This window comes from Pseudophryne corroboree, chromosome 6 (genome assembly GCF_028390025.1).
Source record: "Pseudophryne corroboree isolate aPseCor3 chromosome 6, aPseCor3.hap2, whole genome shotgun sequence".
NCBI classification, from domain to species: Eukaryota; Metazoa; Chordata; class Amphibia; order Anura; family Myobatrachidae; genus Pseudophryne; species Pseudophryne corroboree.
The window spans coordinates 243,114,758-243,132,738 of NC_086449.1; the positions used below are offsets into that span (position 1 = coordinate 243,114,758).

Genomic DNA, 17,981 nt, shown 5'->3' on the forward strand with positions numbered 1-17,981 from the left:
TCTCAGGTGATTAGGAAATAGACTTGCTATTTTAATGCTACTTTAGGGCAAATGTTTGTTATTGATCTAAAAATTGCTTCCAAAGTAAGATATATGTGTATATATATATAAAATTATTATTATTTATTTATTACCAGTTATTTATATAGCGCGTACACATTTGGCAGCGCTTTACAGAGAGAGTATTTGCCCATTCACATCAGTCCCTGCCCCAGTGGATCTTACAATCTATGTTCCCTATCACATGTACATGCGCACACATTCACACTAGGGTTAATTTTGTTGGTATCCAGTTAACCTACCAGTACATTTTTGGATTGCAGGAGGAGACCGGAGTACCCGGAGGAAACCCACGCAAGTACGGGGAGAATATACAAACTCCACACAGTTAGAGCCATGGTGGGAACCGAACCCATGACCTCAGTGCTGTGAGGCAGTAATGCTAACCATTACACTGTCCGTACTGCCTATATATAATATAGGGGTCTATTCATGAAACAGTGAAAAGTGTGGAGACGTGAGCTATTGGAGAAGTAGCCCATGGCAGCCAATCAGCTGCTATGTATAACTTTATAGAATGCACTTTATAAATGTTACCTCAAAACTGAACGGTTGCCAAGGGCAAATTCTCCACTGGCTCACTTCTCCACTCTTTTCACTGCTTCATGAACAGACCCCGTAGTCTGTTGCTAATGAGGACATTGAGACTCTTTCATGTTCTCTTAGTCACAGTATGCACGCACAGCAAATGAATTGCGATTGTGGTCACACTGAGGAATTAGTCTCAAAGTGAGTGACAGGAAGACAACGTTTGGGGGTGGTAACGGGGAGTGGTTGGCCAAACGCAAGCGTGTCATGGCCGTTCAGATGGGTTTTCTAAGCATGCATAAATAAGTTGCGATATTACTTGCTACTGGAGAGCCCTCAGCGTCCCAGGAGAGCAGTTCAGCCTGCGTGTCTACAAAGGCACTCAGACTCTGCGACATGTTCCGATTTGCGGCAATGGTACTGATGTATCAGCAATTATATGCTGTGGGATGGAAATGATGCTACTGCAGTGGGCTTCTGCCCATATTAGCATATAATCACAATTACGTATGGCAAAGATAGCAACGGCAGCAGCAGGAACAACCACACCTGAATGAGCCTCATTGTGTCTCCATGTTGGTGCTGACTGGAAATCTGAGAAGTGCCCAAGCTGGGCATGGGTACAATCCCAGCTGTGTGTGCACCCCCATCTGCTCTATCAATCCAGGATAGTGTGAGATGTTTAAAAACATGTCAGCGCTTCTCCAAAAAGGCTGTTATTAGATCGTAAGCTTTTCAGCAACTAACATAGGGCTGTTAATGCTAGTGAATCCATACACTATATGAGTACTGAACAGAAGTTTGAATCTCCTTCCCAATTTTCACTGATGATGTCGACAGCTCCCTCCTCTGCTGGTTGCTCCCACTGACAGCATGTGAATGCAGTGTAGGGGTGGGACATTCCCAGGACTGTATTTGACCTTGCAAGGTTACAGTACACAATATAGAACTTTAGGTGTCATATACCTAAAACAGTCTGTCCTAAAAGTCATATTTACAATGTAAAATACAATCAAATTTAGTTGTACATACAAAATAAAAGTACTAATTAAATAGATACAAACATCCATTTTGCCCTTTTAAGACTCACGTGGCGCTTATGTAGTTGTATTATGCTTGCTGCAGTCTGAATGCAAATATAATTTTCATAATGGGAATAGTCTGTGTAATCCACAATAATAATACTTTATAAAATATCTGTGGAGGGGATCAGGGCACAGTCGTCTAAATAGATGCGGTTGCTGGTCATCATTAACAGTGTAGCAGGGTAAGATATATGTGTGCAGGGTGATCTTTATGGGTGTGTCCTTCATAGCCACGCCCTCTACCCCATTCGGCCCACTGACCTCTTCATGTGGGGCTCGCTGATGACATGTAGCGCAGGATTGGTGCACCCACTGATGTTACTGCCTGCGATGCCCCCAGGTACATGGCCAATATCGGTGTCTGCCTATCCCGGTTTAGTCACTGGTTATTCAGGTTGGCACTGCATAAGTGGTGTGTGCAAAGAAAAGGTTGCAGGTGCACAATTCAAGTGGTGTGTGGGCACACTACTTGTGCACACGCCTGTGCTGCATATGCATCTGTTTTGTGATCTAAGTTGCAATTGCTCCATTGTAGTACTCCTCCTTTGCTTGCACATCCTTTCTCTCCCCTATTCCTCCTAAGTGTAGGGAGTCGCAAGCAAAGATACAAGCCTATCTCTATACTGATGGGAGCATTTCTGTATATAAGCGCAGTATGAAAATAAGTATTTTCAGGGCCGGATTAAGGGCCACATGGGTCTGGAGCTTAAAATGTTCAAGGGCATACTGTGAGATGGGGAGGAGCTGTGGTCAGTGTGGGTGTGGGTGGAGCTACAGCCACGTGGGTGTGTACACCTCCTGCACTGTTTCCCTAAGTACATAACAATACATAAATTGCATAATTTTCTAAGAAAACTAGAACTACTGTGTTAATACTTGTGATTAATGACTGCCTGTGTGGCCAGCTGAGTAACTGGTTATCATCATGCCGCCATTATGATGGGCCTATTTTTATGTGGAGGCCTGGAGCAGGAGCTCCATCCGCCCCATTGTTAATCTGGCTCTGAGTATTTTGCATAAAAAAGACCATTATGTCCTTACTCTACATCAGCCCATGTTTATTGTGTGGCTTTATTTTTATATCTCATACCTTATGTAACCCACGTTTCTAGAATTATGTTACTGCCTAGAAATAGGTCATGTTGTCCAAATTAAGGTGTCTCACTGTTCCTAGTGCCAGAGGGGTGAACTGTAAGAACCGCAATTACCATAAGTGAATGTGCCAAATTGTAGATTTTCAGCCAGGTAACAAGAAAAAGATTTAATGTACCAAGAAAGTATCCTCGGGGTAATGCTGCACATTACAGGTGAAAGTGAGGGTGGAATACAGTATGTGCTGCTTTATCATGGAATATTAAACACTGGTGAGACTTTCTGTGCTGTGCACTGCATTGTAAATCAGTTTGGTCTATTTCTGACAACCGGTTGCATTCCTCTTAGGGGTGTAGATTGTGTGGTTTTCCTATACCTCAGATTTTCAGATTTGTTCTGTACCTTTGTCACAGCAGCTTCATCTGAAGATATTTTGTACTGTACTTTGTGTTACACCCAGACCAATTATCACTGACTGACAGCACTTTCCATGAATTGATAGACAAGATAAAAATATCTTGCCAAGGATTCTTTCCAATTAATATAGTTTTCTTTATTAACCCATTATACTGCACTGACAGAGAATAGATGTATATGACTGCAAACCGGCATATAAATATCCTTACAAGGAACTAAGGATCAAATAGGGTTGAGGTTACCTAAAGGATATAAATAAAGGGGCAGACTAGATGGCCCAAGTGGTTCTTATCTGCCGTCAAATTCTATGTTTCTATGTTACGTTACCATGTTCTCCTAGGCTAAGGCAAACATCCCGCAGCTGCAGTAGTAATAAAATGACTGTATAATATTAACCAAAGACTCCAGTAAAACTTTGCTCCCAATGGCCAATATATTGTAAATAACTGGAGAGTGCGTTCTTCTAATGCTAGCTAAAGGCATGAAAGCAGTTTGCTCATTCAGACAACTCTAATTTACTGGAAAATTCAGTTTTGCTACAGTGGACCGATGTAGTTCATTCAATAGAACTCTACCTGAACAGACAGGACACGCTGCACTTCAGGGTGATTACACACTGTGAATCTTGAAAAAGACGCTGCATAGCGTCGAAACGCGTCGACACAGTGTGTTGTTGTGGGTGACAGATTTGACTATCCATAGTGGGGGATAAATAGCTATTGGTATCCGGACCCATTGCTATTGGCTATTAACATCATCCTGCCTTTTCCCACATGGTATGGTTTTTTTCTGTTCACTCTTTTGTTTGTACTCTAATAAAGAGTGTCCTTGTCCTAATTGGATTGTATCTCTGGCTTTGATTTGTTACGAGGGATATTGGGGTCCATCTACCTATATGAAGTGATCGCAAGGCCAACAAAAGAAACCTTTATGAGTTTTCATCACGTCTTACAGAAGTAAGCTTACATGTAAGCGTCCATCACCATAAATCCTGCATATCACGTTGGGTGCCTTGAAAAAGAGGTGGAAGCTTGAACTTTCCAGTTTTGGGACTATATCCACATTTTCATTCCCTGTATTACACAGTGGTGAAAGATCTGGTCTCAATGCAGTATTATACTATGTTGCATTTTTTTTCTTTTTCATATTGAATGAACTACATCGGTCCACTGTAGCAAAACTGAATTTTCTGGACATTGAGCGCAAAAGTGAGATCGTACTTTTTTCTTTTTCTACAAGGTTGTATAGATTGGTGTTCTATTTAGTACTTTCCTGTGCAGCTCATTTGCGGCGCCCAGAGAGGAATTATTTTCTTATTTTCTTATAACTCTAATTTACTGCTTTGTACATGGGTGGTAATTCCGAGTTGATCGCTAGCTGCATTCGTTTCTCTGTGCAGCGATGAGGCAAAAAAACGGCACTTCTGCACATGCGTTTGCGGCGCAATGTGCACGCGCATCGTACTATTACAACGAACTATGTAGTTTCACACAAGGTCTAGTGAAGCTTTTCAGTCGCACTACTGGCCGCAGAGTGATTGACAGGAAGAGGGCGTTTCTGGGTGTCAACTGACCGTTTTCAGGGAGTCTTTGGAAAAACGCAGGCGTGCCAGGAAGAAAGCAGGCGTGGCTGGGCGAATGCAGGGCGTGTTCGTGACGTCAAAACAGGAACTGAACAGTCTCAAGTGTTCGCAAGCGCTGAGTAGGTATTGAGCTACTCTAAAACTGCACAAAAAAGTTTGGCGCCACTCTGCGATCCTTTCGTTCGCACTTCTGCTAAGCTAAAATACACTCCCAGTGGGAGGCGGCATAGCGTTTGCACGGCTGCTAAAAACTGCTAGCGAGCGAACAACTCGGAATGACCCCCATGGCCTCTTGTGAATAAAATCAGGCAGATTTGTTTCATTATAGGATACATCTGCTCTGTAGATACAGATTTGTGTAGGTGGGTGTCTAATGTGGGTGAGAATGCAGTAGGGGCTGTATTGTGTCTATTGGGTCACAAAAATAATAAATGCTTTCTCATTATACAGGTTGAGTATCCCATATCCATATATTCCGAAATACGGAATATTCCGAAATACGGACTTTTTTGAGTGAGAGTGAGATAGTGAAACCTTTGTTTTTTGATGGCTCAATGTACCCAAACTTTGTTTAATACACAAAGTTATTAAAAATATTGTATTAAATGACCTTCAGGCTTTGTGTATAAGGTGTATATGAAACATAAATGAATTGTGTAAATGTAGACACACTTTGTTTAATGCACAAAGTTATAAAAAATATTGGCTAAAATTACCTTCAGGCTGTGTGTATAAGGTGTATATGTAACATAAATGCATTCTGTGCCTAGATTTAGGTACCTTCACCATGTATCTCATTATGGTATGCAATTATTCCAAAATACGGAAAAATCCCATATCCAAAATACCTCTGGTCCCAAGCATTTTGGATAAGGGAGACTTAACCTGTATATAAATACATATTAAAAAAAGCACAAAAAAAGAAGCCAATACCTACACAGTAGGGAAGGTAGGGATGATGCTGTGTTTGCAGCAAATGTGCCCCAAATCACAGACGTGAAATGGTGGCCATAAGCAAAGTTGCTTCCTTTCACTAGAGGCATACAGGTTGGCATCCGTAGAAGAAAAAATATATATATTATACACTATAGCGCTGCCTAAAATCTCCCAGTTGCTGCAATTGAGGGTATTAGCCTAATATGCAAAAAGCAATAGATACAACGGAATAATGTAACAGTGCTGTGGGTGCAGTGATCTAAATGAATTAGTCTACCCCTTCCCTCCGCTGTCCTGCCTATCCAGATGCAAGTGGGTGTAAATGAAAGAATTACAAGTAAATCTGGATGGGTGGCTGTGCTTGCGGCTTGTATTCCAGGCATGTGCAGAGTGATTTTACACATTTTACACTATGCAAACTGATATAGGTCTCACTCCACTCTACAACAGCCCCAATATATTTATAAAAAGTTGCATTTTAGCAGTTCCCAAAAAATAAGTTTATCCAAAGGTAAGCCTTTCATTCCCGTGTTTTACTTGGCAAGAACCATACAAATCTGGTATTGTCTTCCAAATAAATTCTGAGTGTTTCAGTATAGTGTTCTTTTGAAGAAGTTATATCTCCAATATTACAAACCATATTATGCTGCCCATAGCTGTTTGGCTGGTCCTGTTTTGTGCCCTCCTGGATGTTGAAAATGATGTGATAATAAAAACTGTAAAACACATATTCTTTTTCTGTGTTGTAAACACATTCTGAAGCGGTTATTTGCTCCCTGTGTTCCATAGAATTTACTAAGAATAATACAATATTTTTTATAATGGTGTTTCATTATTTAGGTTGGCCCAGGCTCAGTGGTTCAGCGCAGGCACTGAAGTTTTATTTAGGAAAATTTTTAGAGGGAAATATTTATTGAAACCACATGTTTAGGATTGCCTGACCTCACCCTACCTGTTATTTCCCCCATCTTATCCCAACAGCTGTATATCCAGGCCAGGCGCCCTGAAAACCTCACAATATTGGTGGCCAGAGCAACCTATCCTTCCCATCCACTGAGACTTGTGGGTGTGAATAAGGGAGCACCTTACCAGCAGTACCAGCCAGTGGTGATGCTACAGCAACCCTATACTATCCGGTGGGAGGGCCAATCCCCAAGAGAAGTCATCCTATACCCAATCAACTTCAACAGGTATCAGACACATTCTAACTCATTTCTGCCTCACTGTATCTTGCACCTATTTTAAATACTCTAATACTTGGGACTGGGTTAAGATATGAAGATTGGCACTTTATATACCTATATTCATCAGATACACATAAAGAACCCTTACTTTTCTTACTAAGTTGCAATTGCACCAATCATACATAGGCAGCTATATACCTACATATTCTGCTGATCTAGCACAGTCCAGACCCCATTCATCTTCATGGTGCGCTGAATACACCCAAAAAGAAATATCACTCATGGACAATTACCTGTCCAGTTCCTTAATACCTATCACCTCAGCCACAACCATGGTTCTGCAACTGTTTAGGGCAGAGGTTCTCAAACGCGGTCCTCAAGGCAGCCCCCTTGGCCCAGGTTTTAAGTGTATCCATACTTGGCCACAGGTGACTTAATTAGCACCTTAGCCAATTTGTTTTATCCATCTGTGCTGAGCCACGGATATACGTAAAACCTGTATCGTTACGGTGCCTTGAGGACCTCTGGTTTAGAGGGAGATGTACTATGCCTTAGAGAGTGATAACTTAAAGAGAGATTAACTGCCATGTTAGGAGCTAATTGGTTGGTACTTTATCTCTCTCCATGTTATCACTTTCCAAGGTTTAGTACATCTGCCCCAGATCAACAATCAAACCCAAAGTAAATAACTGCCTCTGTGAAATGGTTTATTATTTATGTAGCGCCAGTAATTACACAACCACAGCTCCAACGTGCTGCTCGTAATTTTAATTATTTAATTTCCCCAAAGTCCATTTTTCAATTTTCATTTTCATAGCAAGTACTGCAAGCCCTTCACCCAAAAGTTCTAATAGATATAGAGAGCACTGTGCAGCCTCACTGGCACACTAAGCGGAGATAAGGAGAATTCCAGCTACACCTCCTAGAGAAATCTGCAACTAGTCCTCTCCTAGGGATAACAGCCGCTTGAGTCACTGCTCCACCCACTGAGGTTTTAGAGCAGGACACAGGCTTGTGCTGACACAGAATATGTCTGCAGGTGGATGCTGTGTGTCAGCACAAGCCTAGAATGCTGTTGTTATAAATCAAATACTGCAGACCATATGAATAACAAATATAACTTCTCTGGCCAGTAGCCGTGCGCTGGTGTCCCTGACACAGCCACAAACCTCAAGAGGTCATTGACAGTACTACGGTTATCTGGGGAGGTTCTGTTCCCTTTATTGGGGCAAGCAGTATTAGCATCAGGAACCATGGATAGGACAGTCAGTGGACCTTATTTATGAAGCTGCACACCTACTATCTGCTCTCCAGAGACTCCTAATATACTGCTCAGTTTAACCCAATCTATGTCTTAAATCAATTGTGAGAGTGAGGCAACATCTGGACTGACTCTACTACATGTGGCACTGTTGAAGCCTTGTTTCATATTGAGTGAAGTGTGCCTAGAAATGTGTTTCTGGTGCAGATTGTGTCCCATTAAAATAACAAGCTGAGACCTGATCTCTCTGCCAGCTCAGAGCTAATGCAAAATTCAGATCATTTGTAGGGGATCACTAAGAAATGCCGGCGGACGGGATCCCGGCTGTCATGATCCTGACAGTGGGATCCCACCTGCCGTAATGCCGGGGCGAGCGCTAGAAAGTCCCTTGCGGGCAAAGTCACCCACAGAGGGAGAATAGCCTGTGTCGCCGGTATTCTGGCGGCTGCATTTCACCACTAGTCGGCATCCCGGCGTCGGCATTGTGACCACCAGGATCCCGACTAGAGGTATTTTAACCGTTTCCCATTTGTAGAGTCAAAGCAAAGCAAGGAACGTCCCTAATAATCTCTGCTCCTTTATCTTGTTTCGATATTATATCTTTGCAAAATTAACTTTCATTATTACACTGTTCTACAAAAGTGGGTGTTCTCTGTACATAACTCTGTATTTCCCAGTGAACGGCATGATCTCTTACCGTCAGCCAGCGCTGAATTCTGCTGCTTCATTATCGCTACAAATTTGCCTCTGTCCAAGTAGATTAGCACAGTGCCACAATACCAAGGAGGGGCACCTGGGCCTGGCAGAGAAATGTAACCATGCTCCCCAGATGGTGCAACCATGCGCACCTGCTGCAGAGGGCACCGGCACCCATCTCCAGTATTAAGGACAAACAAGTTTGCAAGTATTCGTCGGGCCCTATGGGTCCCTAATAATAAATAGGCCTGTTACTTAATATATGCAGAATCTAGCATTTCCACACGTGTAACCGGAACATTAGTAATAATGAATAGGTCTCAGAATTCCATCTATATGAGTACTGTGTGCCATGAAATCTGTATATATATATATATATATATATATATATAAAACATAGAATTTGACAGCAGATAAGAACCATATGGCCCATCCATTCTGCCCTTTACGGATTGGGTATTAGGGTTAGGAGTTTTTGTATTAGGGTTAGGGTATTGACTGTCACTTGTGACACGTGACGATTGATTTAGATGCAACATGTCCCTGTTTCGCCTTCACAATTAATTAGTTGCATTCTGTGGGTTTCAGTCACAGTTGTCAGCGAGGCCGTGCGTCTGACTGGCTTCCAGGCGATGATTCTTTGTTCTCTGTCAATGCTGATATCTGCCAGAACTCCCCACACTAGCGCAGCTCGTAAGAGCCTGCTATGGCTGCCAACACATTTCACAAAACAAACTCATATTCAAACAGAAGCGTATGGTAGCTCCTCAGCAGCAGCTTGGTAACAGATGGAGGGAGACTGGTGCCGGCATGGATACATAGAACTGAACATGCTTAAGCATCACAGCTAGTTTTCAGGAGCAGATGAAGATGAAGCATTGGGAAGATTCAGACCCTTGCACTCAGGGCTGAGGACCCTGGCAATACTCGCAGGAGAGATTAACGCTCTGTCTGCAATTGCTTTGTCACATCAGTGTTGCTGTTTATTTGTGTTGAGAAACCTAAAATCTTGCCAGGCTTCTGCTTCTACTGAGTTGTACTGCAGCTAAATTAAGTCAACGGTTTCAAATGGAATCCTGATAGGTTCCGTATGCTTTCTGCATTCTGCTGATATTAACCTGCATTACTCCACTTTCTTAAGGCCTAATTCAGATATGTACGCAAGCCCGATATATTGCATCCAAAGACTGACCTGTGTCTATCTCTGAATCAGGCCGTTAGTCCACTAGCAGAGAATAGATAGAGAGAGAGAGAGAGAGAGAGAGAGAGAGAGAGAGAGAGAGAGAGAAATAGATTACATTTTAGAGCCCTAGAATACTGGATTAACATGCCGTCTGGTGTTATGGGTGTTGTGTCAGGATCAAACCTGAGAGCTGACACTTTATTATCCTGCTCTGATCCTCTGTAGTGGACAGTGAACAACAGATAGAACAGGTAAGCATGATATATTTGTTTCTAGGTAAAAAACTAACTAAAGTGTAATAATTATGTGGTTCATTCATGAAGCAGTGACAAGTGTGGAGAAGTGAGCCAGTGGAGAAGTTGCCCATGGCAACCAATAAGCTGCTCTGTATAATTTTATACTATGCAAATTATAAATGTTACTTCAATTCTGAGTGGTTGCCATGGGCAACTTCTCCACTGGCTCACTTCTCCACTCTTTTCGCTGCTTTATGCGTGAAGCCACAGAGATGTCTGTTGTCCTGGGTCACACTTGGCTAGATTTGCTTTAACTACCTCCACAAAGTAAAACACCTGCTATTGTATTAGTCATTTGGCCCAATATTGCTGTATTTGTGGCCCTATAATTAGTCTGAAGATCAGTAGCAAAGTGATCTAAATCAATATTATAATAATCAGCAGATCATTGTTATCTGGCTGTCTGTGAGGCCATCTACTACACAAACTAATAAGCCCCTCGCTTTGTGTGGCAATAGTACTTACAGGACCAATCCCATTACAGTGATCAGATTGTAATATGTGTCCCGGCAATAGGGTTTACCAGCCAGAACATGCAGTAATATCATTTAGCAGTCCTCAATATCAAGCTTAGCCCAGAATGACATACTATATATATTCCCCTATTGCACAGTGCTATAAATATGTAAGTACTTTATAAATAAATAAATGGTTTTCCGCATTCATGCAAAGGATCTGTATGCTGATAGTGAGTCTCCTGTAAAGAGTAGAACTCTCAGTTCTTCCCTTTCTCTTTTATAGACACACACTGTTTATTGGCCGTACAATGGGTGACTCATTTGTTTTACTTAACTGACTTTGTGTATAAGGGAAAATCAGTGTTATACTTTTGGATAAAATTCAACTAAATCCAGATTATTTAGTGTAGTAATGAAATACAAGCTATCTATGCATATTAACGTTAATGACGTTTGAATTCAATGATTGTATGTATGTATGCTGTTACATTCATTTTCAGGATGAGCACAGCTGGCCAGTGCTCACACACACTTATCATATAAATAATAGGTTGCATCCCCAGAGCTTTATTACAATAAACACCTGTAATTTAAATGAACCATAACACTTATGAGTGTAATTAACTATATTTTTGTCAGCAGGCAGTGTTATATGTCTGGAAGTAATTTTGTAGCATAGGTGCATTCTTTTATAGTGAGTAACCCATAGCGAGCCAATAAGACACTTTCCTTCCTTATACAGCTTTTCCATTGCCGCAATAATCTGACCCAGTGTAAAAGGGTCCTTGAAAAATAACCCAGGTGACCTGTGAATCCGACCCTGGGTAACAGTGCAGCGTGAACAGCTCTACCCACATTATGCTTAAAAGCTGTTGATTGTCTGTGTATCCAAAGGTCCGCCTCAAGGTAGTATTTGTGAGTGACAGGTCGTGTAGACAGGGTCCAAGGTGCAGTGTAAACGGGGTCTGACCTGGATTGTTACCATGTCTAGAAAAGGGTGTAGTATGGTATGCCGGCGGCCGGGCTCCCGGCGACCAGCATACCGGCGCCGGGAGCCCGACCGCTGGCATACCAACGTGGCGAGCGCAAATGAGCCCCTTGCGGGCACGGTGGCATGCTATGCGCGCCATGCTATTTATTATCCCTCCGGGGGGTCGTGGACCCCCACGAGGGAGAATATCTGTCGTTATGCCGGCTGTCGGGATTCCGACGCTGGTATACTGTGCGCCGGGATCCCGACAGTCAGCAACCTGAAGACCACCCCTGGAAAACTGTGTCAGACCTGGGTTTTTGGTGGAAAAGTGGTATAAATCTACCTTGTGCTACTAGACCAAATACAGGTTATTTCAGTTGTTATGGATTACTCTAGTATTGCCCATGCTCAGTAAATATCCTCGCTCTTTATATTTCTTCTTCACACTTCTGTAAATGATGCTTTACACTAGGTCCTCAAGGCACCCTAACAGTCCATGTATTAAGTGTATCCAACCTTGGCCACAGGTGACTTAATTAGCACCTCAGTCAGTTTGATTTAGCCACCTGTGCTGAGCCATGGATATCTTTAAATCCTGGACTGTTATGCACCTTGAAGACTGCGTTTGGGAACCACTGCGTTGTAGTTTTGCTTTTGGGCTTTAAGCACAGACGATATTTCACTTCTTGGCTCTGACGAGATTGTTTCCAGAAAGGATAGACATTGCAAGGTTCCAGTACTCTAAGGTCTTTTTAAAGATAAGGGTTAATTGTGGCAGGAGTGCGGACAAAATCAATGTTTATAAATAATAACAAACTAATCATTTTCTTTGCAGAATGCTTTTAGACTCCATGAGATGGGGGTGAGGGGTGATCTATTCTGAGGCTGAATTGCAGATAGTTTGTCCTAAAAAATAGGCATGTTGTTGTATCTTTGCCAAAAAAGAAATGATTCCGCTTAGAGAAAAGAATGTCAGAGGCGGCCAGTTGAGTTTATCTTGCAGTCCTGTTTCCAATCATTATAATGAATATATTGAGGTTATTGTTGATTCCCAGAAAGTGATAGACTAATTTCCTTTAGAAGAAGGATTCTGCACAGGCATGATTATTTACGGTATTTCTCCATTAATGACCTCTGTCAACCTTTTTGGGGTAAGCCCCAGTGGCCAGTCCAGGAGGTACCATCTCATTACAGCCAGCGAGACGCGAGAGGAAAGGGGATCATGTTCATGCAGATTACACAACTGCCGAAAGAAAGGAGCTTATATTAATGGCAGCCCCCCTGAGACTGCTTAATACAAACCTTTTCAGTTTTGCTACAATAAATCCCTGCTTAACAGAAATACATATTCAAAATTAAAAGCCGGCTAGAGAGTGGCGGACATGTAAGGTTTGGCCACTTTTCAGCAGAGGAATGTCTTCCAGATTTAGGAATTTTCTTGGCTGTTCTTGGAGCTGATTGTTATCCTGGATTGCTCCCGGAGCTCAGACTACTGCAGTAATAGAACTCAAGGCAGCTCTCTTTGGGAAAAGTCCTAAATACTGAATTCTCAAGTACACTTACCTTACAGTATTTTTTTTGTGTAAAACTGTTTTCCTGCAAAGTGACAGAGAATATATATTCGGTAGATCAATTTCCCAAACTCCACCATTACAATGCAGGTTCTGAGGATATATATGCTTCAGCCCAGATGAATAAGTCATTTGGACTGAGGTACTAATTAAGTCACGTGTGCTCTAGCATGGACATCCTTAAAACCTGAACTGTAATGGTGGAGTTGGGGAACTTTGCCCTAGATACTAGGTGGTCTATTCATGAAGCAGTGACAAGAGTGGAGAAGTGAGCCAGTGGAGAAGTTACCCATGGCCACCAATCAGCTGCTACATATAATTTTTTTTTATGTACTTTATAAACGTTACCTCAACGCTGATTGGTTGCCATGGGCAACTTCTCCACTGGCTCGCTTCTCCACTCTTGTCACTGCTTCATGACTAGACCCTTAGATCATAGGTTCTCAAAGTCTGTCCTCGGGACCCCAAACAGTGCAGTGAAATAATTAGGTCCACCTGTGCTAGGTGACCTGGAAAACGTGAAATGTTTAGGGTCCTGAAGACCGACTTTGAGAACCACTGAACTAGATTCTAGGCTCCCTGACAGTACTTTTATAGCAGGATGCAAGTGCCTGCAAATAGTTAACTTGGTTAATCCAGCATTTATAGTCCTGCCCTAAGAGTTCACAAAACCTCTATACAGCGGGAGTCTACCCTCTGACATTTCAAATGGCATTCTAGAGACCTAATAATATATACTTTTTGCATTTGGTAAAAGACTAGCATGGCAGTATTTCAAATACAGATTCATGTAACATATCTACAGTTGAAATCATCATATAACGATGAAATATTTTTGGAGTCAGTAGAGCAAGTTTAATATATCATTCCCAAAAGAGAATCCTTTTGTAATGAAAAGATAAGTTGTGTGGTGGGATCCAATAGACACAGCTTTGAAATATGCTTTGATAGAGTAAAACAGCGACATAACTAAAACATCAAGGACGTGGGACATTTCACAACTAAGGGCTTAATCCTACTGCCCGCAATGTCCTCGTGGGTGCGAGTTAGTGCAGCACCAGTCACACTTTATGGCAGCCTGAACTCTCACAAAACTGCAGATTTGTGTGAATTTGGGCTGGGAGCAGGCAACGCGGGGTGCTAGATCGGGCACCATTGCCATCGTTTCAGCACTGCAGCAGCGGCCACTAGCACCATTCGTGGGTAATTGGGTTGACCCCTTGGAATTCATTAATTGTGCCACACAGGCCAAAATTTCTTTTTTACACTCCAGTTTCTGCTGAATGAGTAAGTCTGTTACAGCAACGGTATGGTGACCTGATGTGAGAATAGCACATGACATGGAATACGCATCAGGGAGATCACGCTATCAGTCAGTCAGTGGAAGACTTGTACATTATAAATTATAACCTGATTGATTGCACAAACTTTCAACTAACTTCCCTCTCACCTATCTTTTGCTGCTCTCAAAACACACCCAGCTTGTTAATAATGTGACCAAAATGTTGTTTAAAGACTAAAAAGTTTGCTGCACATGACCTTCTATTTCCTTTGTAATTATCTTTCACTCTTTTTAATATCCAGGCTATTTATTCAGAACATATATCTTCTAAAGGTACCATATGTGTCAGAATGGATGGGGGCAAGGGAGCGATTACCCCCAAACCCCCTCCAACATTTATGAGGCCCAAGTCAATGTACTGGGCCATGGGGCGCCATCTATTGTTACCACGGGCAATGTCAGGATAGAGATAATCCCCTTTTGCAGCTGCTCCACCTGTTCCCACATCATAGCCCTTTTCCACCCACCTCCAGGGCCCTCCTTTCATTTTATTACACTAGTATATGCATTCCCCATTGTGTTGTTTATGCTGTTTTTAACATAAATGTGTGGTATGTATATGATATATTGGTAGACGGTCAATTCACATTACTATGACCACCTCCTACATTTTACGTCGGCAGCACATAGCCCATGAAGTACGTCACATGTCGTGCGCTGGCTGGGTGGATATATAGGGTGTACGAAAGGCCATCTGCACACATATCACTCATTGCTGTCATGGGTAAAAGGGGCAATTTATCCGAGTTGCTAAAGGTGGCAGTATTTCTGACACAGCGCAGTGTGTGAACTGTTCGCATGCTGCTGTGGTGAAGGTGTATCGTTACTGGATAAATGGCACCATTGCGAATAATCGACGTGGAAACTGCAGAACACCACGTGCCATTGATGTGAGAGGTGAATGTTGGCTACGAAGGTGTGTGAGGGCCGACCGACTCGCTACAGTGGAGCAGCTCACCGCCAAAAAGGAACCTGGGGGCTACCAGCATTGTGTCTTAAATGACAGTTTAGTCTGTCTAGCCGCTCTCCGTGCTGCACACGGCGGTTACTCTGGCTATTAGCTGGTGGTAATAATAATGTGACTCGACTGGATAGCCACGGAGCCCGCAGCATGGCGTGAGCAGCAAGCCTGCAAGGGGACTTTTTGCACTCGCCCCAGTGCTGGCATACTGGCAGCTGGGATGTTGCTGTTGGGATATTGACGTCCATCAGTAAATCATACTGAACCCATCAAGATATCTATATAGATAGACATAGATCTATATATCTATGTGTCATCAGAAAGGTGGTGTGGTGGGTAAGTTCAGCTGCCCCTGAGGGGGCGACATTCAGCGGTTTAGGGGCACCAAAATGAAATTATATCTTGACTCCCACCAACCTTAAAACATTGTGGCGCCCCTGAACGGTACCCATTATTGCAAACAGACGCTAACATTTTGTCTCTAATAGGGGAGATTGGCTGCAAATCGCTCTATGTTACCCCCAGAGTGCAGTATTTCAAGTAACAGCGGATATTTATGAACGTCATACCGGAAGGGTACACAGTGTCCGTCACTATTCCATCACCCCCTCTATCCATCAGGTCCTGAATAAGACAGGAGCAAGGCTTTATCACTTCGACAAGGATTCTGGGTAAGTGATCTGAAATACTTTCAGTGATTTCATGTGTACGGTTTACTGACATTCATCATAATTACCGCTTATATTGTCTGGTTCTAACGCTATTCACATATTCATTTCTTTAAACCTATTATAAGGTGATTTTCAGCTGAAACCTTTATTTAATGCTTCTCGTTCTCTCTCTCTCTGCACGCTATACTTTGCTAGAACATGTTACACTCAGAATCCGGTCCCTGGAGGGCAGATGTTATCATGAATCCCTAAACACTCCCAGACATGAAGGTCGCCATCCAGTTTAATGTCACACCTGCACTACCTTGTCAGCACAATGGGCAGCAGCCTGGGTGCTTGCCTGAATAGCAGTGCTCATGTTTCATGCTGTCGTGTGTGGCGGCTATTTAACTCCTGCCACGCAGCCACAATATTTCTAATAACTTGATTTACTTGATGACAAAATTACAGGAATCTGTCTGATTATTATCGCTTTGGAATTCATGGCTTGTCATGTTTTGAGAAACAGATTTCAGAAAGGAAACAAAGACACTCATTGATAACGTACTGTAATTCCTAATGAGATATATATACAGTAGCTCAACCTTTAAACCTCTACTCTGCTCACTACCTGCACTGAACAATGGCTTCTGCAAGAGCGCTGATATATCCACATGCTGCTTGGCATCAATTTACAGTATGCCCCTTATAAGGCTTACCATACCATCCCTTTATACCGGACGCTCATGGGTTACACAGGCTCTGTGGCTGAGTAAAACCATGTGGAATACAGGTTTGAAGTCAGACAGCCACTGAAACAGTGTAATTCATATGTGTCCCGGTTTAAAGGGATGGTATGGTAAGCCTACCCAAAAAAGCTGCGATGTCAGCCGGATTAACTTCAAGTGCACCAAGGACAAGAGCAACACAGTGGGAAATGGGATTGTATAATGATGAAGGTGTAATACTGAGTATATATGGAAAATAGTATTGTGCAGTACTTTGCATTTTACCTTAGTTTTCATAGTTTTGAGTGACATATGGATTGTGGGTGGGGAAAATGATACAAAGGTGGTAGAGGCTTAAAGTTTACCCAGGGTGTGAAACTTCCTAGTTACACTTCAGCAGGCAGACATTTTGTGGGCCAAACTAACACTGATGAGAATGCAGGCCTAGTGACTCATTCTGAATTAGTGGCTTCACTTAAGTATTGGGTGTTTAGGGGTCTGTTTATCAAAAACCCAGTGACGTGAAGCAGTCACATACCCTCCTACTGTACCTTTTTGGCAGGTACAGTACCTTTTAGGGTCTGTACCTGCCAAAAAGGGCTTTGTACCGATTTTTGAATCTCCAAATGTACATTGAAAGTATAGGAAAAATGGCGTGGCCACGCCCCCATCACCCGTGGCCATGCCCCTTTTCCTAATTTGTACCGGTTTGCGTGTGTAAAATGTTGGAGGATATGCAGTCATAGTAAATTGTCAGCTGTGCTGTTAAAGACAAATGCTTGTATCAGATATTGGTTATTAAAGTATTTTCCTCTGAACCTATAAAATTCAGTCAGCAAATAGCTTTACATGTCAGAGTAATCTCCTCTAGTTATCCCAAACCAGACAACTGCTGCGTGTTTGCAGTGGCAGAGGCGGGGCTGCAGCACAGTCCAAAATTCAAATAGGGGAGCCACAGGACTCACTGGCAGGTGGTGT

At 42.5% G+C, this 17,981-nt stretch overlaps 2 protein-coding genes across 2 annotated transcripts in view; both read left to right on the top strand.

Moving 5' to 3' along the window:
• The window catches only part of LOC134931928 (inactive cell surface hyaluronidase CEMIP2-like), a 131,600-nt gene that overhangs the window by 102,639 nt on the left and 10,980 nt on the right, over window positions 1-17,981 (top strand). The window contains exons 19-20 of the mRNA XM_063925813.1: window positions 6,682-6,890; window positions 16,114-16,296. Coding sequence (XP_063781883.1) covers window positions 6,682-6,890; window positions 16,114-16,296 — 392 coding nt within the window. The remainder of the gene's footprint in view (window positions 1-6,681; window positions 6,891-16,113; window positions 16,297-17,981) is intronic.
• CEMIP (cell migration inducing hyaluronidase 1) overlaps window positions 1-17,981 on the top strand; it is a 193,755-nt gene that overhangs the window by 29,520 nt on the left and 146,254 nt on the right. The window lies entirely within an intron of this gene.